This window comes from Petromyzon marinus, chromosome 50 (assembly GCF_048934315.1).
Source record: "Petromyzon marinus isolate PM22_M1 ecotype Great Lakes invasive population chromosome 50, UKy_Petmar_22M1.pri1.0, whole genome shotgun sequence".
In the NCBI taxonomy this organism is placed as follows: Eukaryota; Metazoa; Chordata; class Hyperoartia; order Petromyzontiformes; family Petromyzontidae; genus Petromyzon; species Petromyzon marinus.
In genome coordinates, this window is record NC_133716.1 from 7,177,410 (window position 1) to 7,203,009 (window position 25,600).

Below are 25,600 nucleotides of genomic sequence, written 5' to 3' on the forward strand. Positions count from 1 at the left end.
GCTGAAGGGACCCCCACTCAAGAAAGCTCTAGAGAGCACCACGAGAGGGTATTTGTCCTACCCATCCACGCTGGCGAAACATTCTGTAAGAGGTGGTAGTAGTACCCGCATTGTACCCCACGGCACGCGACCTGCTGTGCCGATCGACTAACCGCGGTGAACGCACCGGTAACGGTGGGCGCACGGATGTAGGCGAGGGGGCACTCGGGAAACTGCCGCGTCGGAAGAATCCATATACGAGTAAAGGGTGAAAAAAAATGTACATCGCGCAAAGCACTGCGACGTAATAAATTTTGGCTTTTGTTGGGCTCCAAGGCAAACGGGCAGCCCGATGCGAACAGATTTTTGCGTATCGCGCGGAGAGCCGATGGCGCAGGGCGCCACGGAGCAGCGTTCACGCGCCGAATGGAAAGCGGAGGCTGCCGAGGGATGGGCAGGAGGAACGCCCCTGCCCATTAAGTCGCACAGCCGCGAATACTCCAAGCGTTCCTTTCATCCGCTGGCAAGCCGACGGGCAGATGGGCTTGACGGTCGCAAAGGCCCAGTCGCCTGTCCGCTTACTTACGTCTCGCGCAAAATGCGGGTTTGGGTCGGTGGCATCGCCTCAGCCCATATGGCTCGCGCCAGGGCTGCACGTTTAGGTCACGAGTAAGCGCCGGTCGTCTCTCTAGGGAGAGGGCGCCGAGAGGAAGCCACCGGCCCAAATTGTGTGGCAGAAGCGGGCTGCACGCATTGAAAAGCAGGCTATGTGCCCTCTGGCTGGGCACTGATGATGATAATGATGATGATTGTGATGCTGGCGATTTTATTCATTTGCATCGTTGTTTATATTTGAACAACGCACGCACAAAGATGTGTTGTTGCGTGCAAAAAAGCTCTCGTCCTTATTCATGCCACCAGCTCAACGAAACTGACATGCACTGATTGTTCTGTTGTGATTGGTTTTATGGCCATTTACAGACTATAATTCAGTGTTATTTTAGAATTATTTTTTTAAAGGGTAGAGGTGTAGCCCTGCAATTGCCTGCACGTGCCACTGCTGGCATTAGTGTTTAACACTCGAGGGAGCTCTGGAGAGCCCGGATGGAGAGTATTTGGCCTACTCTTCCGTGATAACTAAATGTGTTATTCTTATAAAATCTTTCCAAATGGGCACATTTTCAAAACGTGCAGATCCTTCTGTGTCAAGGGTGGAAATTCATTGCCGATTGTTTTCATCGTTGGCATTTTTGTTCCGTAGTTTCACCCTTGACGTCGTTCTCCATTCTTGTCTGGAGAGCGTTGCCAATTCGGACATCGACTTTCACAGATATTTTCGCCCAATGCAGTCTGAGCAAGACCCCCACCCCCCTAACTTAAGCTCCCCCGTGCTGTCATTCCCCCTGAGCAATGAAGTAATCTTATAAATGTGGCATTTGTTCCCGATAATAACACCCGTCAATTTATCAAAAGTAACAGTACTCCGCCAAAAAACAGATGCGCGGTTGATTTCCCATCGACAGCGAGAAAATCCATGTCGCTGCGAGTCTCTGCATTGCTTGATATGCACAAGTGGTCTGTCGGCTCAATATTCCAATTTGCGCAATTTCCCCGCTCTCAATAATTAGAGGGGGGGTGGGGGGGAAATCCCATCGCGTCTCCAAGAACATTAACCCGGGCCAAGATTGTTGAGCATCTCCAGTGGGAATATTATGCACACTTTCCACGTTGTCTTCCCATAATTCCCACGTGACTGCTAATGACACGCGGGGCAATAAAAGTTTACAAACTTGTAAAGTGCTAAATGTCCTGTAAGAAAAACAAATGGCCTAATAAAGGCGACCAAATTACCACTTTCCCTTTAAATTATGGCACGTGATCAAATTCATTCCGTGTGGCAACAGTGAGACGGGCACACTACGAATTGCAGACGATGCACATCCTCGGTATTAATATTTACCGTGCAGGTGAAATCAGCTGCGTTGCGTCAATAATCCGACAGAAATTCACAGATTGATCCAACCCAGCGTTCGCACACACTGGCATTTGCACTCAATTTCATGCAGTCAATGTCGTTTGTATGAACTTTTAATGAGCTGTTTAATAATCGCTGTTGCCGACAGGAATGTGCCAAAGCGATAAATTTAGCTATATTTTTTTCCCAAGTGTAAATCCTTTGGATTAACATTGGGCCTGAGTTGCCAAAAACTGAACATGTGGCACACAAATCTCAAAGTCTTCCGGAATAAATGATCTACACTTTAAATCCGAATGATATGTTATTCCATATTCTGTGGCATTTTAATGATCCTGAGGTTTCTGCTGAGTTACCTGAGCGTATATAATAAACCTTCAGTGAACATTAACCCTTGCAATTTAAGATGAGCCTAAGATTTCCTCTATATGATACCGCGAGTTCACACCAAATTTAGAGAATACAACACAGTTTAGATTGATATTGCGCTAATATTTGAGTGCATCTCAAAATGCTGGGACAGGAACAATCATTGCAGTTATTTATTTATGGCACTTTGTCAATCCAACAGGCGATTGAAGTTTTACAGATATTTGTTTCACCAGGTAAGAACTCAAGACACTAGGATGGTCTCATTTACAAGAGACCATCCCGATCTCTTGGGTTCTCACTGCTGGATGAATACCTCCCCCCAATCTGCACTGGTAGTGAGAGTTGTTTGACCATACTTCACCATGCAGGTCCATGTGGATTGGTGAAGAGAAGGATCAGTGACACCTTTGTATTTTCTTTTTTTATTTATTCACGAAAGAACCAAGAATAAGTCTACATTATAGACTGCCAGTACGCTCACCCAACTTAATAACCATTGCTACAGTCTACATGAATGTTTTTTGGGTTTATTATTATTTATATTTTATATTAACTTATTATTTTTCTATCGACGTGACTTTACCGAAAGAACCAAAGAATATTTGTAAAGACAGTCGATCATTTGCTGAGTTATAATGATGAAGGCCTCCAGAGAATGTGACTTGAACAGGGGCAGGGAGCCGACAGCACGGAGGGCTGGAGGAAGGAAATTTCAGGCTCTGGAGGGAGCAGAGGAGGATGAGCGACCCTCCCACCGGGGGCTGTCACCCGTGATGCTTTGTGACTTGGAATAATCCTGGCGTCCGCTCCGCAGTTAACGTCCCATTATTTTACGACACCGAATATGATCTACTCGGAAAGATTGAGTGCGATTGTGTCTTATCACATCGCTATCTTCTCCTGATCGAATTTTGCACCCTATTATGAAAAGTGTTGCGCTCGTAATTTGCCGGTAGACAAAAAAAATCGATGGTAAAGTTGCAGCTCTGCATTTTCTTGCTTGCTCCACTGCTAGCGGAAAGGCATCCACTCAAAGGCATTTTGGGCTCGCTGGCCAGACGTCTTGAAAGAGGTGGGTGTTACCCACACTTCGCCCCGCCACAACGCAACCTGCCGATCGATCGACCGCGGTGTTCTCCCATAGACACTGCGGGGTGGGCCACAGGCGGCGGAGGGGGAATTTAAAACCAGCGAACTGTGGATCGCAAAGCCCGGTGCGCCAACCGGGCTCGCGATGCACCGTGGCATCCTGACGTACGCGACATCAGAATCGGAAGTTAATTGCCCGCGTCAATAACCCATGGAGCTATACGACTCTTCTTCAAGGGTCACTCGGCCAGCAGACAGGCACAGCAGCAAGCGTCCACAAATCACACAATTGAATATGAAAAAAAATACAAAGTTAATTTTAACAATGTGATCTTACAAAAAATTACGCTCATTCGCACTTAACATTCGTCTTCACATACCACGGTTTTTCTGTTGGCACGACTTGTTCATTCTTTGTTTGCTCTGACAATCCTCGGTGTCTACTGAAGGAAGGCAATTTGGAAACTTCTCGCGTAGATCTCTCAGCTCTGTGTGTTTAGGATCAGAACTCCGCATGCGTGCCGCCGGTGCTGTCATCGTGTGTTTGACCCCGGCCACCCTTTGTTAAAGAGACTCCTGGTCTCAATTTATTCTCACCTGGTGAAATAAAGTCGATCGATCAATATCAAATTCAATTACCGGTAACCTTCTGTAGCTACCGTTCTTCCTCCGCTGTGTCATTTGCAGTAAATACTCCGGCTTCACTTGCGCGGGAGTTTACAACAATAAACAAACCCGGGAATTTTACGTCATGATCAGTCGTCAAATGTTCGGACACTTCGCGTCGCCGCCATTCTTATAGCGCGAAGCTATCGCGGAGCCGATTGGTTTTGCGAGATAACCATAAGCGTCATCATGGAGACGTATGGCTACACGTCCCATCAGCCACACGGCCTTCTGGGAGTGCATAATCTTAGCAGCGTTCGGTTCAACACAAACAAAATGATTGAACGGTTTTGATGTTCGGTGCCACGTCAGCAGAGTCAGGCTCGCTTAAATCGATCCTGGTGAATTGCCATGTTTGTCTAGAATCAAGAATATTTATTTATACTGAAGGAATCCGATGAGCTATAACGCTCTTTTTCATCAGATGTCCAGTCGGGGTGGGTAAGAACGTTCCAACAACAAATCACCCAAACACATACCAATAAAAATAGACCCATCTCGATCATACCAGACAAAGCCCACTGAGGTATTAACTTATTGTTCAAAAGCGACCTGGATACAAATGATAGCTCAACAAAGTGGCTTACTATTGTGGATATTTATAGCAGCAAAAGAATATAAATGGTCGAAACGCATGTTCTAAATGTGGAGGCAAAAACCGGATAACCCGGAGAAAAAATCCATGCGAACACAGGGAGAACGTGCAAACTCCAAATATACAGGCATCAGTGTCGGGATCGAAGTCCTCTCAGTTACATATGGGTTTTAGTTAGACACGAAACGATATTATACGTAACACCCAATCATCTTTTACGTAATTGTTGCACGATATATAACTAGTTAAATAAATAAGCAGACACGTGTATGCCTAATCGCACGTTTCACAGGTGAGTACAGCCTGCCAATGTTGCTTTGTCATTTTTTTACCAAATTAATTTGATTAGCAGTTAAGCTTTCACGTTGGGGGAAATTGAGACCCCGTGACGCCTGGGTTCTAATGGCTTAGAACGACGTCACGGGATCTCTAACGGTCGCTGCGTGAGCAGACGGCGCGGAGTATTTTATGGTGAAAACGCCCCCAAAGTATTTACCCAGGGTTGGCTGCCGGCCTCAAAACACCGCAAACTTTTGCAACAAGCGACAAAACGCGCTATCGCTCAGCGATAACGTGTAGATATAAAAACACAGTTACACATGTAAGGTTTCCCAGGGAATGTTCACATATCGTTCGGCACTTGACGTTTTTGCAGTAAGCAGTCTGCCCATTTGGAAGGATTAATTCGCCATCGAGAATATGAAATGCTGAACATTTGCATTGATAAATATGATATTACGTTCCCCAGCTGACCAATAATTGTTCATTTTGAATACAACATATGAAATTACCACCATTTTATGATACGCTCTTAATTTACGTCCTGCCGTTAATTTTTATTTGATTACATTTTTTTCACCTCTCCTAGTGTATTGGCCCTGTTATTAATCTTCTCGCAGTCTGGCAAAGTACACTCAAGAAACCGCTGCAGGGAGCACTAACCATGTCGCCCACAGTTTCGCCAGCGCGGATGCGCACTCACGTGCGTGCACGCGTACCTAAAAGCGCAACGAATAGCTTCTCACAGACCTCTTATTTTTATTCTAAAACAGCTATTTGGACGAATAGGCAAACACAAACAAATGCAGACACAAAATATACACGATCGTTGATCGCCCTCTCTCAAAGGTTCATGACCATCATGCAAGTGCAAAATTGCCTCAGCCGTTATTGCTGGCGCTGGAAGATGATGACGATGATGATAATGCCATCAGCGGAAGGGTTAAGATTCTGTATTTAATTAAAAAGGTGTCGTGGCACGCTCCGCAGTGGCACGCACTACAGACCAGTTTCTCAATTAAGGGAATATATTGCTTCCCAAGCACACATTATTACGGACATTTTTTTTTTGTCAAAGAGAGGCTTCATAATGCTGTAATGGCTTTCCTCTGTGGGGCATTGCTTTTAGCTTGTGTACGCCGAGATGCAGCCATGGTTGCATTGGTTAGCGCGCTGGACTTGCAATCCAGAGGCCGCCGGTTCGACTCCACCTCCCCGCGTGACAGTCGAAACAATCGGCAATTTTCTTGAATACCCCAAACCTCCTCCGTCCGGCCAGAGGTGTAAATGGGTACCACCAGAGGCAGTCGATGGGCAAGTCTCGTGCGGTGAGTGGGTGGGTGGGTGGGGTAAACTGTGGGTACTCCCACCTCTTCCGTGGAGTGGAAGACGAGGCCAAAATACCCTGAAGAGGAGCCCAACATTGCTCCCTTTAGTGGAGGCCCTTCTGGCAGCAGTGGCGTTAGCAAGCAAGTCTGGGCACTTGTTACCACACACTCTTGTGAGTCTGGTCCATCACGAATGCACGCTGATAGAAATTAAATGTTTGTTTTTCGAACTGATTTTTGCATTTGATTTGTTGTACTTACCCCCCGCATCTCCGATTGGCACAGTTGGCTGTGTACGGTGCGAGAGAAGTTCAACGTACATACTTGCATACAGCAAGCTGGTTTGGAGCCACACTGTTTTTACTCTGTCGCAACACTGGCTGGCACTCGAGGATGAACCCCGAACATCTGCCGGTAACCGTAGCGGTGCGCCAGCGCGGCCCGACGCGGAATCACGAAGCGTACCACGGTTGTGCGCGTAACGGAACAACACTTTCACGACCGCGTTTTCGTCGACTCCTTTTGAGGGCCGTGTTTTTGGACTAAACGTGCGGAGCGTTTCGCTGTTCGTTGTAGTTTCGCACGCGAAGCTCCCGCGGTGGTTTTTTTTCTTTTCTGCTGCCTCCCGTGGCTCAAAACGCAGCAGCGGCGGCGGCGGCGGCAGCGGCAACTGGAGGGGCTACGCTTTGAAAGCGCCCCCCATCATGTCCCCGCAACGGTCAGAGCGAGGCTCTTCAGTTTTGCCACGGGCACGTGGGGAGAAACAGATTTGAAATTGGCCCCGTTCGAATTCACCACAATTCCCAGCTGGGCCCCATCAGACAAATGAAATCGAATAATGTTCACCGGTGAGAAAAGGGGGCTCTTAAATAGCAATTCCCAGGCTTGGGCTGACCCGTTTCAAAACCCTCCCGCTAAGTAAAAGGTAAAATAGGTAATGGCGCAGGCCTGCAATTGCTCGCTCATGCCAACTCTGGCTGAAGGTCCTCCTGCACCAGAGGGCATTGACGTGCACACTAACAGCCTATGTCTTTCGAACAAAGCCATTAGGGTGTGTGACATCCACTTCATAACACAATTGGTGGCAATGGTAATGTCCCAGAACATTGCTCACTGACACCACTGGTTGCCGTGGCGAGATGACTACCTCGCCCGGTATACAGGAGGCCGTGGGTTAGATCCCGACCCCAGCGCTTGTATGTTTGGAGGTTTGCATGTTCTCTCCGTGGTCGGGCGGATTTTTCTCCGGGTCCTCCGGTGTTTCCCGGAGGACCCGGAGGAAACATTTAGACACATGCGTTTAGAGTATTTGACTGCTATAAATTTGAACGCGACATTAAGCCACTTCGTTGAGATATCATTTGTGATGACCATGTTGCTTCCTAGAAAAAAGAGCTATGTAGCTCGGTGGGCCTTACCTGGGGAAATAAAAAGTTAGTAACTTAGTTGGTGGCGGCTCATTTGGGGCCCAAAGCAGACAATTTTTCGGCACCCTGCAAACCTCTTTCAATGCAGAAGCTCCTCAATGACAGAGGAGCAATAGGCAGAGATACAAATATAGGAAGGTTAGGGAAATGTGAACAAAAGATAGAGGTGTAATGAGTTGAGAGAAGAATCAGAATCTTTATTCACGTTTCCCTCTCCGTTAAGGACCGCCGTCTCCTCTTCACGTGCATTGGCGGCTTTTTAAATGCTTAGGTTTTTTTTGCGTGTGTTTTTTTTACCGGATTGGAAAACAAAATTGACTCCCCTTGTGTAATTTTGTTGCAGTCCCCTGGCTCAGACCTAATAAGGACACTGACCACTGGGGATATTTACCTCCCTGGTGGAAGCTTTGATGACCGCTGAGCTGACCAAACAGCCCGCAGCAGGGAAGGGGTCTTGTAATGTGGGGCCAGCGTACGGATGTGGTTCACGTTGTGTTCCTGTCGTTGACTTTGATGGAAAGCGGTGGTAAAGACGGGGTTTGGGGAGGGGTGGATTGGCTTTGACCGCTGCTGCTCTGCCCGCAGGTGATTGAGACGAGGAAGGGTCCCCTCGGATGCAGTTCCTACGAAAACCTGGACCTGGTCAGTTCGGTTCTTATCCAGACGCCGGAGAACAAGTTACAGCTTCTTGGTGAGTGCTCCATCCAGGAATCATGTTACGTCTGTGGCTGTTGTTAAACCATGAATCTGGAAATAACTATAAATAAACAAACCCACAATATGTTTTTGTTGTTGTGTTGAACATAGCCCCAACAATTGGATGGAGAGGTCTTGCCTATCCGATAACATCCAGCAAGCCAGCATAATTTATTTAACAAGCCTGCCTCTGTTGATGAGACTGTTTGCTCGCCTAAACAAATCCTGCTGGATAATATCGGTGTAGAAAACCAGTAAGCCAATGAGTTAAACTTTACTTTTTATGCATGCATGTATGTATGCATGTGTGTGTGCGAATGTACAGCACTCAGTCGTTTTACGAAGATTTGATGACCAGACACACGCAAAAGTCTGTTTCTCCACATGAAACAAAATCCAGTCCGTCGGCGTTTTGGGCAGTGTTTTCGCAGCAGCGTTGTGTTTAAGCAGGCAAACTCTGGGCTGGTTTTGACCTTCACGGGTCTCATCAGTGGGGGTCAGGCTTCAGGCTTGCTGCCGTGTGGCCGCACGCTATTGGAAAAGCCGTCGCAGTTAAGCTATTGGCGCAACGTGCAAACGCTGCATCCTTGAACCGATATATGTAGTAAAAGCTATTTTTTTTACACAAAGCTAACAAATCTGCTTTCCTGGCACAAAGCACCACTATTATTAGGGAGTAAAGATTGCGGCTCCATTGCGGTGCTGTTTTTTTTATGTTCTCGTGTAACCCTCGTGAAGGTCTGCTGAGCAAAATATCTGCTGTCCTGTGTGCCTATCTCAAGGTGTATTGCTTCCAAACCCTGGCTTACTCACTTGCTCTCATTCCATTATTGTTCGCAATTCCGGGGGGCCTTCAGAGCATTTGGAATAAATTGCTGCCCCCCCCCCCCCCCCAACAGATTGTTTTGCCAGAATAGTCATTACGGTTAGGGCAATCCATAAATCCCATACGTGAATTCGAAGCGGGAATATATATTTTAAAAATCCAGCTCATTTACTGCCTAACTGTCCAGATGTATATAAGTTTAAAATTACGGGGAAAGCCAAGATTGAAAAAAAAACAATTTTATTGAAGTGTCGCGATGCTGTCCTGCTTTTACTTTCCCACCCCGCCGCTGGTGAAAGGGCCCTCCACGAGAATGAGAGTCTCTAGTGAGTCACTTGGCCTACTCTTTCACGCTGGCCAGACGTCTTGAAGGAGGTGGGTGTACCCACCCTTTACTCCATCGACACGGGGGCTTGTCGATGGGCTAACTGCGGTGTATCTCTTTCGACTGCTGGCCGGAAAGAGGCAAGAGGGGTAGGAATTAAGAAACTCGCCCCCCATTGCTTAAACTGCCGCCCACGAGATCGAATCGAAAACCAGAGACCTCTGGATTTAAATAAATATATAACGATGCAATATACGTGGCTGCGAACGGACACTCTCATTCACGACCTTCGCCAGTGACCAGCCGCTTCATTGAAAACCCACTATACTTTTAAAATGTAGATAAATAACATACTTTAAAGACTTAAGCACTCTCAGGCTTGGCGAGAGCACATTTGCACGGCCCGGGCCACGTGTGTTTCCGATCCAGCTGATTGAGTTTTCACAACTCCCAGACATTAATTTACTTAATCTGGCATATTTATGACACCTACAGGAGTGTTCCGCGAAACCTGAATAGGTTAATGCACCCAGCGCAGGCGTGTGCGGTCGCGTGGGCGGACTTTCCGTGCTTGTCTGGCGGTGGCGGCGGCTGCAGCAGCAGCAGCGGCGGTGAAGTCTCTTTAAGAGCTGTGGCGAAATCCAATAAATAATACAATAAAATGCAATAAATAGAATTAAAAAAAAACGGAAATTCTCTGCACAACGCTGATAAAGCCAGTGCCTTTTGCACGTCAGCACAGCACTTGTCCTGCATGTATAAGCACCTTCCCCAGGGTGATTCGGCACATCTGCTAACGCGAAAGAAAAAAAATTAAGCCGTCATTACGGCAGGAAGTTCAGGAGTGGACCGTTTTAGACATCATTAAATATTTATCGCTCAATTGGTTTCTTCTTTTTTTTTGTATCCTATTTGTTTTACTGCCGGCTTTTGGCATGAATTGTGCCATCGTAATGGCTTTGACAGGCACATTAACCAAATCAGTCTTGACGCTGACACTGCTGCCACTCTTCGAAATGACGGATTGAAAATTCAAAACCACTCATTCGTTGTTTTTCACACGCACTCGCTGCATTTATGAAATTACGGGCATTCAATTGATCTCATGATGCCGTGGTGTACATGGCGATCACACTCAACGACTTGCAATTCATAGGTCGTCGGTTCCATTCGATCTTTCACCGTGGCGATTGAGGCAATAGCGTGAGCTTCTTATAAATGCTTCTGGCTGTCCCTGTGCAACCAGCCGCAGTATAAACGCGGAGCAACACAGTCAGTCGAATCGGGAGGTCGTCTGTGGTAGGGGTAAAGGGTGGGTACCCCCACCTCATCCACAATGTCTGGCCAGTAAGGAAGAATAGGCCAACAAATGTCCTTCTAGGGTGGCTCTCTAAACCTGCAGCTAGTGGAGGCCCTTCTGCCAAGAGTGGCGTGAGCAGAAACTGGCAGGGAATCACCTCAATACTGATCTGGTGCCATGGTGGCTAGATGTTAACTACTTCGCCTGGTATACAGGAGTTTGATTCCGACCCTGATGCATCATCTACCCGTGGTCGCGTGGATTTTTCTCCGCATCCTCTGGTTTTCCCCTCTGCATTTAGAAACGTGCTTTTAGAGCATTTGGCTGCTATACATTTCCACGTGAAAATCCACTTCATTGAGCTATCATTTGTGACCAGGTCGCTATAGAAAAAGGGCTATATAGTTCAGTGGGCTTTACCTGGTAAAATAAAAAAAATAGTTATAGTTTGAATAGATCTCAGAATGCGACATTTGCAGCAACCGGCATCTCAGAAATTGCACGTTGTGGGAGAGACGGCCAAAATATCAGTCAATGTGGCTCGGATTTTTTCTAAAGTGAGAACATTTCTGCATAATGTATTGTACCTGGCCACCCCTTTTGGGAAGGCCCACACTGGGCAGAACGAGCAAATTGGCAACGTCTGAGATTCAAGTGGGGAAACTCTCTGCCCGTGGCTCACGGGAGGCAAGCATCCCATGCACAGCACCACACGGCAGGGCTGTAACTCAGCGGCGCTAACCATCGAACGGGACCTCATTATAAAGCAGCTGATCGTGGCAAAATTGAACCGCGCCGTTTCCAAAGGCGTTCGATGAATAATAAATAACGACACCTCTACGGCCGCCCCCTCTTCCTCCGCTTCGCCCAACACTAAGTGGGGTGGGGGGGAAGGTGGCCGGGATATCAATTTTCACGATACCGTACGAAACGATATCATACGTCAAGATGGGATCATGGTGCTTAAACAACAACAAAAAATCGCTATTGGCGCGTTGTCTTGCATCCGTGCGTTTGCCGCCGCAAAGCGGCGTCCACGTCTCCCCGTGCAACATTCAATATTCGCTCTGCACGGTGTCCATGCCGCAGCCTGAAAGTCAGGGGCCCACAACCGATGGGTTGAGAACGGCCGTTCTAGAGCGGCTCCCGAGAGCTCTACTCTTGAATAAGGGGGCCCTTCCGCCAGCAGTGGCACGAGTAAGATATTTCGATGCTGCACCCAAATCACCACTGAAAACGTATCCGTTTAAAATGGTTTTCTCTCTTTAGTTATTCTCAAACGTCTTTCTCACTGCTTCTTCACGTGGCTGTTGTTAACTATTTTCCGCCTTTATAAATACAAATTGTTAGTATTTTATTTCGGGGCCACATTTGATCGGGGCAAGCCGAACGCGATGCAACCAGCCAGTGAACAAACACCGAATCACGCGTCTGTGTCAGGCAGTGTCCTTTCCATGGCACTGTGGACAATCTATGCGTTTTTCAGGTGTCGCCCAGAGCAGGGCTTTAACTCGCACCTCCGATTGGCACAGTTGGCTACGTATGGTGCGAAAGAAGTCCAACACGCGCACGTACACGCACAACGGTTGAACCACCCAAAATCAGAATCAGAAAATGTACTTATTCTGGAGGAATCCGACGAGCTCTAAAGCTCTTTATCACAGATATCCATTCGGGGCGGGTAAGAACGTTACAACAATCAATACAAAAAGACGATAGGAGCCCCAAAGCACAGCAAAGGCGAACAAATCACCCAAAAAGCACACGAATAAAACCAAGCCGTCCCCACCCCACCAGGCAAAGCCCACCGAGGTATTAACTTATTTTTTTTATTATTCTTGGTTCTTTCGGTAAAGTCACGTACAAGGGTAACAATAAAATAATAAAAATAACAAATTTTCTTGTTGTGGTTTTCACACCTGATGATGATGACGATGATTGCTTGTGTTGCAGTCGAAACGTCGTGAAAATCGCATTGTTTTATATTTTTATTATTTTATTGTTTCCCTTCCACGTTGGTGACCTTACCGAAACAACCAAGAGCATGAATCCCGGCAGTCACGGAAGCTTAAAATCAAAATGTAACTTATTATTTTTGTTTCCGAAGTGACCGCCGAAAACGCCACCGACGTTTGACCCCACCGCCCACCGCCCCGCGCAGGCATGCAGAGCATCCTGCCGGCGTACCTGCGCGAGCGCTTCGTGCGCGCGGCGCTGGGCCACGTGCTGTGCGACGGGCAGGGCTGGTTCGAGTGCCGCGGCGCCGCCTGCTCGTGCCGCTGCCACGCCGCCTTCCCCGAGTGCAACTGCCCCGAGGCCGACGTGCGTGCCCTGCGGGACACCCTGCGCCGCCTCCGCCAGAAGTGGTCGGCGGCCTACGAGGCATTCGAGAACTCTGGTGGGTGCTGGTGGGGTGCTGGGGGTGCGCGCGGTGCGGGGGGTGTGGGGGCACGGGGTGTGGGGGTGTGGGAGTGTGGGGGTGTGGAGTGTGGGGGTGCGGGGGCACAGGGTGTGGGGCACGGGGTGTGGGGGTGTCGGGCGTAGGGGGGTGGGATGGGAAGCGCTACTGGACATCTGTGATAAAGAGCTTCATAGTTTCACAGATTCCTAAAGGAGCATAAACCATCACGTGACAGCTTTTGGCTATCCTTGTGGAGTGTGGGGGTGTGGAGTGTGGGGGTGTGGGGGCACGGGGTGTGGGGGTGTGGGGCGTAGGGGGGCGGGATGGGAAGCGCTACTGGACATTTGTGATAAAGAGCTTCATAGTTTCACAGATTCCTAAAGGAGCATAAACCATCACGTGACAGCTTTTGGCTATCCTTGGCTCTGCCCCCCCCTCCCTCATCTATATAACCCCCTGTCACTAGTGGCTCTTTTGCCTGCTTCAGCAACTGTTTTTTTTTGCTGTGGTTGTCCCACCTGATGACGGACACTTGTGTTGTGTCCGAAACGTCGTGATTTAATTTATTTTTATTTTTTATTTTCTTTACCTACGTGACTTTACCGAAAGAACCAAAGCGTATGGATCATTGCAGTCACGAAAACTTCAAATCTAGAATGAGTTTTTGGCTTGCCATCGAACAAAGATGGTCACCGCATCGAGTGCTTTCAGATGTGCTATCGTGGTCGTCTGGAACGCTCTTCCTTAAGAAGCCACTGGAGCTATGCCCTTTTAAATCTAGATTGAAAATTAATGTTTAAAACTACTTTTCGTGTTTAGTTTGTGGTCCTCCCCCCGCACCTCCGATTAGCACGGTTGGCTACGTACGGTGCAAAATAAGTTTAACATACATCGAGTCTAAATAAAGAATCAGAGTCTGCGCATTAACCGCTCGTTGCGGAGGCGATGTCTGTGATTATTTGTGCCTCGTGAGTAGTTGTCTGTTCGAGAGCGAGCAATTACTGTGTTGCGCATTACAAGTGGACATCATCTATTGCCACACTATGCAAAATTGCAGTTGAGTGGGAAGTCATTCATCCATGACGACGCATTTTCGAATTCCGCATTATTTTTGAGCCTAAACATCGTAAAATGTCGCCTGTAAACTACACATCGCACACACTTTATCCCTCCACTCTCTTGTGCCCCGCTCTGAATACGGACCGGCACTTAAAACATCTGAGCCTTATTTACATTCCGTTCATTTAAAAAAAGAAAAAAGGACAGCGTTGCATCGTGACATCCGTGGTAAATTACCTTCGCGTCAGTTCTCGGGACGCGACGACAGGCACTTACTGGCGACAGAATTGAATGCCAGCGGAGGGTGGCGTGAAATGACCTCACCACCGACTACTTTGAGCGCCTAGTGAGCGTTGACCATGTCCCAAGTGCTGTAGTCCCGCGAAACAGCCAGGTCAAACCGAAGCACAAACCGTTCGCGAAAAATTGCGGCATTGTCACTCTACCAGGCTCTCATCAGCTCCGAGAGGCCCTCGGAGCAAACGGGTGAAATTGGCAGCTGGGTCCTGCCACCCGTCTTGTGTGCCCGCGGTGAATTGGATCTCACAAATAAAAAGGGGCTCCTTGTTCACCTGTCGCTCATTGAGCGGTGCCAATTGAATGTACAGTATTGCGTCTGAAATGTATTTTCTTTTTCAAAGGTGAAATTAAGCTTTTTTTTTGTTGTTGCGGGAGAGCAGTTTCTATTCTAGCTATTGAACTGCTTGCCCGCTCTCGGCCGCCGCAGCGTTTACCCCGTTGTCTGTCGCGCTAACCACCGCGCAGGAGGCGACTTAATAATAATTTCACAACAAAAAAAGGAGGACGGTGCGGGACAATGTGCAAAGTCCCCGCTGGGTTCAATAAACTTTCACGGAAAGGGCCAGAACTAACAATTCTCACGGGATCCCAACGGAACTAAGAACTATTGGCAATTTGATAAAATGACCGACAAAAAAAAAACATCTGCCGGTCCCCGTGGCCACCGCGGGAGATTTCAGCAAATGAAGTGGCCAAAGCAGCAGCAATTTCATTTTACTGCATATTGGCGATGTGATAGCTGTAGCGTTTGGTATGTGGGTGCGATGCTGTGCAGGGCTCATGGCAGGAGTTCCGTTTGAATTGCACGCAACGCAGCTGAAGGAATAATTTTGAAAATGTATGGACGCGCTTTATGGTATTGCATTGTATTTCTAAGGTGAGGCTAAGCCTTCATTAGAAGACTGTCTTAAGTTTTACTCATCGCTTAGGGATACCAATATATATTTAACAAAAATCTATAATGTATGGGAAAGGTACACGACCTCAATTGCTTGTTCAGGCCACTGCTGGTATAAGGGCCTCCACGAAAGAGAGCTTTAGAGGACCCCTCTCGATGGCATTTTGGTTGACTTTTTCATGCTTGTCAGACATCTTAGAAGTGGTGAGAGTATCCACACTTTAGCCCACCGAACGTGACACTACAGAATCGACTAACGTGGTGAACACATTTGTAACCAAATGCGTGGTTGAAGGTTCACCTAATTATTATTGCAATTCAATGGTTTTAAACTTATATTGAAGAATTATAATGTATTACAGGCTCCCTGTTTTAAGAAATGTGCCTTTAAAGAAACAAAGTTTTGACTTGATTGATTGATAGATGTTTAAACTGTCGCGCCAGAAGATCGAATCTAACCAGCGACATGTGGATTGCAAGTCCAGCGCATTGACTGTTACACCATGGGAGCATCCATTAAGACAATAAATACGTTACAGTATTTAAGACAAAGATCCCCGGTATAACCTTTAATAGACTGTTGGGGCAAGTGCTGTTAGCGAGCACCTATGAAGGCCGGCACGGCACACTCGGGGGTGGATGGCCAGCAACACACCCACCTTTGTCTCCCCAGTGGCGATGTTTACACATCGCACCAGATACTCAGTTGAGGCTGAGTTTGACCTAGGGGAGGCCCAAGATCGGTTCAGATAATCGTCACTGGTGTTGGCCGTGAGCAAGGATCGAACTCAGGTCGTCGGGTTCGTAGCGCAGCGCTCCAACCGCTACACCACTCCCTTTATTTCAGTATATATACACACACATACATATTTTACTTTAAAACCATTGAATGAAAGTGGTGTTTAATGCTCAAAGGAGCATTGGGCACAGTGCAAAAAAATGTATTTTGACAGAAAAAATCCTCTCCAACGTTGACGTTCCACAAAGCGATACAAGTTTTCATGACCCTTGAAGAGATGATAGGCCGGGCCAAAACCTCCAACGCGAGATTTTAACTCGCAACCCTCGGAATGAGGAGTCTCGAGCGTGAACCAATCGCGGCACCACCCGCACGGCTAATATAAGAGGCGATTAAACTTGCAATGAAAAATGTAATGAGGTGCAGTGGCGGTCGGAGTTGGTGAAAACGGAGCCGTTGACATTCGTGGCAGTGAAATGTCTAAGTCATCACAGGCCCTGGCTAGAGGGCCGTTGGCCACAATCCTTTGGCGGAACCTGAACGGCAAGTAAATGCAATATTGAGATCAAGATACAAGTACAAATACAAATAATAATGCACATTTGGCGTGGGTTTTTCTTCTTCAATATTGAATGATTAGCATCTCCAAGTGATTCATCGCCAAGATCGTTATGCACGGTTAAAAAAGATAATTGATACATTGACCGCAAAACCATATTGAGTGAAAATATAAGGCCGTCGGATATGCAAGAGATGAGACGCACATATTTTTCATGTGGACCATTTTTTTTATCAGTGCCAAATAAACAACCGCTGTGATAAGAGCCAGTTGATATTGATATTTTTCATTTTTTATTTCAAACACCAATACAGCTTCCTCATATATATACGGGACAGAAATCGAGATATCCCTGTGTAAATCTCTTTGAGCAAATATATTACCCGAGTTTGACATACAGCCTATATCTCAAAAGACCAGTTGTCCATATTGTTGCCTCGTTCCTTTCTTCTCTCAAATAAATAAATGATTTGTATTCTGATCATTTGTATTCAATAAACTCTGCCGGTGTGGAGCAGTGGCACAGTGGTTAGCACGCTGCACCGTGAACCTGACGACCTGAAATGCAATTCCTGGTCGTGGCTAAAATCAGTGTCTCGCGATATTTGAACCATTACTGGGTTCACCAACTTCACCAACTCGCACTGACCAGCCTGGTGAAGTATGATCAGACATCCCTATAACTGACACAGCGTGTGGAAGCATTCGTCCAATAGTGCATTGACCAAGGGCTGCACATTCATTCACTATGCATTTAGGTTTGTAAACTTAATATGACTCTATTACTTCAAATGTGTTTCTTCATTTTGCTTATGAGTTAACGTTTGTCAGTAACCTTACAACCCCTTTTGTTTGAACAGTTATGATAACGGTAAATTGTGAAACTAAACTATTTTTTTTATTTTACCAGGTAAGGCCCACTGAGCTATATAGTTCCTTTTCAGTAGTGACGTGGCCACAAACTCAACGACGTGGCTCATCACGTGGACATTTATAGCAACCAAATATTATAAACGCCATGTTTCTAAATATGGAGAGAAAATCTGGAGGACTCAGAAAAAAATCCACATGACCACAGGGAGAACATGCAAACTCCAAATATACAGGCGTCAGGATTGGGATTGAACCCTTGACCTCCTGTATAACCAGCCCTGCAATTGCTTCCTCATGCCTCTGCTGGCAGAAGGGAGCTCTTGAGAGCCCCTTCAGAGGGTAATTGGCCTACTCTTCCACACAAGCCAGACGTCACATGCGATCTGCCGATCGACTGTCCGGGTTGAACCCATTTACGCTGCTGGGTTGACTGGGTGGAAGGGCTGCAATAAAGCTTTTACCTGTTTCAGCTGCCACGCCGGGAGGTAGAATCGATGTCCTCTGGAAACAGTTCATTAATTGTTGTTGCCCCATTTCACGAGACTTATGGGAAAGCAAGGCCTCGGCGATTATTTTGTCGTATGGTTCCCTTGTTCCTGGCAATAATGCAACGTTTGTACCAGTAATGTTAGCTCAAGAATCACGTTTTCTTAAACGGCCAAGTAAAACAAAAAAATATACGCGTTTTATTTTTTGCATATTTACCGTGATGTCAAAATTCATTCCATCGTGATATTGCCGCGCGCGCGCGCACACCAAGTGTTACCGTTATTCATTTTATTTATTTTTTCCCCATGTAGAACAATTCAGATGATTAATCAACGCCCTGAGACGAGAAAGAGTGGGCGGCAATGAAAGCAAATTGCATTTGCGGAAAGTGCCGCACTTGTGACTTATCCTTTCCCACTGACGCTTCGATGTTTGCCTTGCAGAGCACCGCCGCGGAATATCAATGGCATTATCACGCGTGGCCATTCAGCGACCGGACGGTCATTCAATCTTTGAGACTGTGCAGCTTTAAATGAAATTAACTCGGGCACATTTCCCGAGCCCGTCTTTCCCTCGGTTCTTTGGAGGGTTCAAGATGCCGTTAGGAAATTGGTAGTGTCCAATAACTCACCAACGTGTCCGCGTATCCCCGCGATGCCCGTGGAAATTGCCCAGGTGTCTCGTTGCTAATAAATGTAATAATGTCTCTGAGTGGCCCGAGTTGCAGGAGTTACACGCTGGCGCTCAAATCATACAGCGGCTGCAGCGGCGGCGGATTGGCGAGGAGTCTCAGGAACCGATGGGCGGGGTTGTGGGTGGCGGGGCAATAAGATTTAATTTTCCATGCTTCCGAAGGCGCCTTTAGATCCTCCGAGCCTGGCACCGACACTTTAATGGCCTCTGTGGTCTACCGCAAGAAGAATTTCCTCTCGAGTAACGCCTGCCATAATTTGCAAAAGCGGGCGAGCGAAACATTTGGTTAATGTGTCACTTCCCCTTTTAAAAATAATTAAGGCGAATAATGAAGAGCAGTCCCGTGATTGAGGGGTCTCCGGCTCCAGGAGAGAGTACTTAGTGGCATTTGATGAGCCCTGCCGCCAGTGCAAGGAACGTGCACCACTGCTAGCTGTCTAAGTAACACTGAACGGAGATGAGCGAATCATCGCAGTTTTGCCACATCCTCATATTCACTTGCCGAGTCTGCGTGACAGCCTTTGAAACGGCCTACTAAATATTTACGCACCCAGAATTAAATTGAGGACTGATGGCAGTGGTAATTGAGTTTTTTTGTATTCTGCCCCCCCCACCCCCTCTCATACACGGGATTTTGACTGACCTCCGCCAAACAGTAACCTTATTCAAATGGTACATACGGCTCCCTAAAATTTGTATCTTTAGTTTGGCTCGAGTGTCAGAAGAGAAATGTGCCCAGCACTCAGCGGTGTCTTCAATTAAAGACACGCTCCAAAGATGTGTGGCTTTCGGATCTCCCGAATCATATTAAGCCCCCCATCAACCTCTCTGTCTACCATTACCACGTTAAATTTTGATTTAAAGCTTTCGTGACTGCAGTAATTCATATTTTTAGCTCTTTCGGTAAGAATATGCATTACCACGTTATCACCGCATTCTGTGCTTCGCCGGGCAATGCCGTCGAGGACGCCGGTTCGATTCGATCTCCCGGCGTGGCAACGAAAACGATGGTGAACGTTTGTTAAAATCCAAGCCTTCTAAATCGGTGAGCCACAGTTTAGTCGCTCGGCGGTTCGCGTGCGGTGGGGTAAAGTGTGGCCCCGGCCCCTCTCACCTCTCTCAAGTTTTGCCTGCAGCTGCAGTTGGTGGAGGAGTAGGCAAAATACACTCCAGGGGGGAGGGCTCTCTTGAGTTGCCGCGAGTAGGAGCTCTTCCGCCAGTCGTGGTAGTGTGAGCACGCTATTGAAAGCCTGCCACCTGAGCTTTTACCCTTTGCTAATCAATATTGTTTTTATTTTGAAATACATTGAATGTGTTGTTTGTTGTATTTTTTTTTGTACCGTTTGTTGTTGTAACTTTCTGGCCCGCCCCTCCTGGATGTCTGTGAAAAAGAGCTGTATAGCTCATCGGATTTCTGCCAAGATGAATAAGCATTCTGATTCTGAAAGATTTCTGAATGGCGGATGCTTTTTCAAAAATATAAATGAGACCTCTTATAACGGCCTCTCCCTGGCATCGCGCGCCGTGATTTACACATTGTTTTTACAGGAACGCCCCAATAAAAAAAAAAATTCTAGTAATTGTACAGAATCCATCAACGCGTATCTTAATTGTAATTAAAACCTAATCAAAGCCTCTTTCTACCACTTTAACCCTCCCTCCCTCCCCTCCCTCCCCTCCCTCCCTTGCTGGCTCGCAGAGGAGTTCCGGGCGTTTGTGCGCCGCCTGCCCTCGAGCCGCTTCCTCTCGCGCTCCGAGCTCTACCAGCTGTGGGCGTCTGAGCGGGAGCTGCAGCTGCAGTACGGCCGCGTCCGCGTCTACGCGGCCGGCGTCCGCGCCAGGGCGGAGCGCACGGCGCGACGGATTTACTCGCTGAGTCGCACCTGCGACAGCAACCCCACCGTGCAGATGCCGGCTGAGAGGTCGGTGTCGGTTAACATTTCTGCCCGGGAACTCACTCGACATTTCGCTCGACATTTCGCTGCCCCGTGCTCGGAGCTTCTCCCGAGTCGGTTCCTCGAGAAGCTCCCGGCACGTGGAGCGAAACGTCGGACAACGTGTCAAACAGCACACCGTACAGGCTGCAAACGCGTGATCGGACGGCTATGGTCATTGTCGACTTCTTTTCAAAGTGGTAATTATTTTATCGATCCTGGAGAGAATCATGGTCTCGTGAGTCGACCTCCGACCGGAATTTGACCTCTTAAGTTTGCGAATTTAGCTTTTTCTTTTTTGCCAGACAAACTGCGTAAATGGGATCAAATTATGGACTGCGTTACAGTATATCACACTGGCGGAGCGCGATCATTATTTGTGAAAAACAGGTGGACAGGAAAATCCAGTGCAGAAAATCCTTTGAGGTCAAACAGAGTCAAAGAATGATTCATATTCTTGGTTCTTTCGGTAAAGTCACCTAGAAGGGAAACAATAAAAAATAAAAAATATATAAAACAATAAAATTATCACGACGTTTCGACTGCAACACAAGCAATCGTCATCAGGTGTGAAAACCACAGCAAGAATATTTTCTTTCGTGACTGCAGGGATTCATATTCTTGGTTCTTTCGGTAAAGTCACCACGTAGAAGGGAAACAAGAAAATAATAAAAATTTAAAACAGCAACAAAATTTTCTTGCTGTGGTTTTCACACCTGATGACGATTGCTTGTGTTGCAGTCGAAACGTCGTGAGAATTTTATTGTATTATATTTTTATTATTTAATTGTTTCCCTTCTACGTGGTGACTTTACCGAAAGAACCAAGAATATGAATCCCTGCAGTCACGAAAGCTTTAACTCAGAATGTTCCCTGTTCAAGTGAGCATTACGGCAATGCTCATTTCCTATATACAGCCCTGAGCAAGTGGTGGAAATTCCACATTGCTATGCTGGGGTAGAGTCTATACTTAGGGACAACCACTGTTGACGACCACAGAAAATTATATTGATTTAATCGACCATTGAGGGATGATGGGCTAAGTCAACCCCCACCAACCAGGATTTGAACTCTCAACCTTCCGATTGCAAGTCGCTCGCTCTGCCACTGAGTCACCCCACCGGATAAAACCTTCCAGATAATGAAACAATAATGTACTCTTAACCTGAATAATTCTAAATTGGTTTTAAGTGTGCGATGTACTGAGACAGCAATGTTAGGACTAACTAAACGGCAGGCTAAATTGTATTCACTACTGTAATTAACCTGAATGGGGATACCAAATTGCATGCTCATTGTTATATTTCAAAGAACGTTAGTTAAGCACGTTGTTACGGAGCCAATATGTATTTTTATTTCGAGTAATTTACTTTTGCAGTGCTAGAGAGCATCTGTTTTTTTTCCTTCGTAGGGAGCCTTCGCGTCTTTTAGAAAATGGCGAGCAATTATATATCAAAACAGCATCTTAAATGAATGAAACTAAAGATACACAAGCATTACGAAAACATGTCAATCACATGAGATCCACGCCTCACATTTGATTGACATTAACTCTCTTTGTGCCAACATTATCACGTGTTGCTCACAGCTCGGGAGCAGAGGTCCGAGGAAACGTCACCGATCATGTGATGTCATCACGCGCACGTGCACTGTGTGGCGAGATGTTAACTACCTCGCCCGGTATACAGGAGGTCGTGGGTTCGATCCTGACCCTGACACCTGCTGTATGTTTGGAGTCTTCGTGTTCTCCCCGTGGTTGCGTGTTTTTTTTTTTTTCCGGGTACTCAAGTTTTTCCTTTCCACATTTAGATTCAACATCACGCGCTTAGAGTATTTGACCGCTGTAAATGCCCACGTGATAAGCCACTTCGATTTGTGGCCAGGTCGCCTCTGAAAAAGAGCTGTTTAGCTCAGTGGGCCTTACCTGGTGGAACAAAAACGGTTTGTTGTTGTATGTACGCACGTAGAACTTCTTTCCTACCGTACGTAGCCAACCGTGCTGCTCGGAGGCGCGGGTGAAGGACCGGTTTAGCAGCTTCACACCTGAGACAGCGCATCGCTCACCCGCCCCGTATGCTGCCTGGCAGGCCGCTGTCCGTCTGGCTGGAGCGAGTCCAATCTCTCCTCTACTGCTCGGGCCACGGAGCCAGCGGCGTCGCCAGCGGCGGCTCCGGCGGCTCCGGCGGCCCCGGCGGAAGTGGCGGCCGTTTCTCCGAGGAGTCCGGCGTGTGCGTGTGTCCCGCCGGCTCGCCAGGCCCCGCCGTGTGCCAGCGTCCGCTTCCGTGCCGGACGGGGCCCGGCACGCGCTGCACGTCGTGCGACCGCGGCAACGCGACGCGGTGCGGCGGGTGCGGCGCCGGCTACACGCTGGCGCCCGACGGGACGTGCAGACCCCAGGCGGCGCGGCCGGACGAGACGGAGCTGTTCATCGACTTCGAGTCGGACCTCGACCTGCAGGTGCGACGGCGGAGCGTTCGTGAACACGAATCACATTTTTTTTTTTTACACACCTGATGATGACCGTTTGTGTTATGGTCGAAACGTTTTGAGAATTTTTTTATTGTTTTATATATATATTTTATTATTTTATTGTTTCCCTTCAACGTGACTTTACCGAAAGAGCTAAGAATATGAATAATGTTTACGTTGTGAACTGTTCTTTTTTTTTTACCTACCAGGTGAGGCCCCCACTGAGCAAGTGTAGATCTTTTTTTCAGAAGCGACCTAGCCGGCCACAAATGATAGCTCAACGAAGTGGCTTATAATCGCGTGGAAATGTGTCGCGGCCGTTTTACTCTGAACGCATGTTGATTCTAAAATGTGGAGGGCAAAACCGGAGAGACCCCGGGATAACGCCACGCGACCAGCACACGGGGATTGAACCCACCCACGACTCTCCTGCATATGAGGCCAGAGAGATAACAACTCGGCACTGAGGCGCCGCAACATCGACAGCTGTTTAATGCACGTGTCAGCGATCGCACCAGAGTGCAACAAGGGTTCATCGCAAAACATCCGGCGGATACCGTAGCCCCGAGCCCAGGAATATCGGCGGCTCCGCTTGATCTCCCTTCCGCGGACGTTATCGCCCTAACGGCCCACCCTGACCGCCTACATTGCTGCTCGTGCGTCCTTAGCCGCGGCCACGTCCGCGCGCTTCCAACAAGTGCTCCCCCTACGAGCGTCTGCCCGCGAAGTCTTATTCAGTGTGAACGCAACTGTCCACAGCTGGCATGTGTCGGGTTTAATTAGGCGCGCCCCCCCCCACCCCCCCCCGCCAACAGCGGGGGGGGGTGGGGGGGGGCGTTCATTAGCAGGTGCTTGGTCGATCGTTGTTGTTGTTGTTGTTTCTTTCCCCCCCCCCCCCCCCCCCCACAAATAATCCGGATGATGAACCAGTGTTCACGGGCGGATTAGGGGCAATGTAGGATCTGTGTTAATGTCATTTGCCGTGCAGATGGTTGAAGGGATGCGACTAGGATTCTGCAGCCCGAGGGCAAAATGCCGAGCGCCATCTGCGCAACGCAGCTCGTACCACGTCCGTGTGTGTGTGTGTGTTTTTTTAACCCTTCCCAAGACGTCTGCAAGTTGCACGGTGCGGTGTCCAGTTAGTTCACTGCTGAATATCGTGAACGCGCAAGCGGCTCGCCGTTAGGTTTATTGAGAGAGGCGTAGCGCCGTTGTTTTTAAAGACATTGTCCTCAGCGCCGAGACAACGTAGCGGCACGACCGCCACTCTACGGTAGCTGGCGCCAAGCTGTGGCACACGCCCTCCCGCACGGCCTCGTGGGAGCCTCGGTACCGACAAAGTTAGTTAGTTGTAGTTTTTTTTTTTTCTCTCACGGTTTAACACGTTGGCTTTTCCTACCGGTTTTAGCTTTGATGGTGGACGCGTACATCATCGGCGTTGACATATGTGTCCCATCATCAGAACGGAATCGGAAGAGAAACTGACGTACGTACGTCAGTTTCTGTACGTACGTCAGTTACGTACAGAAACTGACGTACGTATGTCAGTTTCTGACGACGTGGTCTCATTCCGAGGAGGTGCTTTGCCAGGCACACGCAGTTTGGCGCTAGGCAGCAGCAAGCCGAGCAGTCGCGCTTTACAGTGAGGGAAAAAAAGTATTTGATCCCCTGCTGATTTTGTACGTTTGCCCACTGACGAAGAAATGATCAGTCTATAATTTTAATGGTAGGTTTATTTGAACAGTGAGAGACAGAATAACAACAACAAAATCCAGAAAAACCCATGTCAAAATGTTATAAATTGATTTGCATTTTAATGAGGGAAATAAGTATTTGACCCCTCTGCAAAACATGACTTAGTACTTGGTGGCAAAACCCTTGTTGGCAATCACAGAGGTCAGACGTTTCTTGTAGCTGGCCACCAGGTTTGCACACATCTCAGGAGGGATTTTGTCCCACTCCTCTTTGCAGATCTTCTCCAAGTCATTAAGGTTTCGAGGCTGACGTTTGGCAACTCGAACCTTCAGCTCCCTCCACAGATTTTCTATGGGATTAAGGTCTGGAGACTGGCTAGGCCACTCCAGGACCTTAATGTGCTTCTTCTTGAGCCACTCCTTTGTTGCCTTGGCCGTGTGTTTTGGGTCATTGTCATGCTGAAATACCCATCCACGACCCATTTTCAATGCCCTGGCTAAGGGAACGAGGTTCTCACCCAAGATTTGACGGTACATGGCCCCGTCCATCGTCACTTTGATGCGGTGAAGTTGTCCTGTCCCCTTAGCAGAAAAACACCCCTAAAGCATAATGTTTCCACCTCCATGTTTGACGG

General features: G+C 47.7%; 1 protein-coding gene across 2 annotated transcripts in view; it reads left to right on the forward strand.

Annotated features, from left to right (window-relative positions):
• The window catches only part of LOC116953185 (BMP/retinoic acid-inducible neural-specific protein 1-like), a 115,553-nt gene that overhangs the window by 78,101 nt on the left and 11,852 nt on the right, over positions 1-25,600 (forward strand). For both annotated transcript variants that reach the window (XM_076074841.1, XM_076074842.1), the window contains exons 6-9: positions 8,296-8,401; positions 13,019-13,255; positions 20,568-20,790; positions 22,890-23,259. In XM_076074841.1, the coding sequence (XP_075930956.1) occupies positions 8,296-8,401; positions 13,019-13,255; positions 20,568-20,790; positions 22,890-23,259 (936 nt within the window). The remainder of the gene's footprint in view (positions 1-8,295; positions 8,402-13,018; positions 13,256-20,567; positions 20,791-22,889; positions 23,260-25,600) is intronic.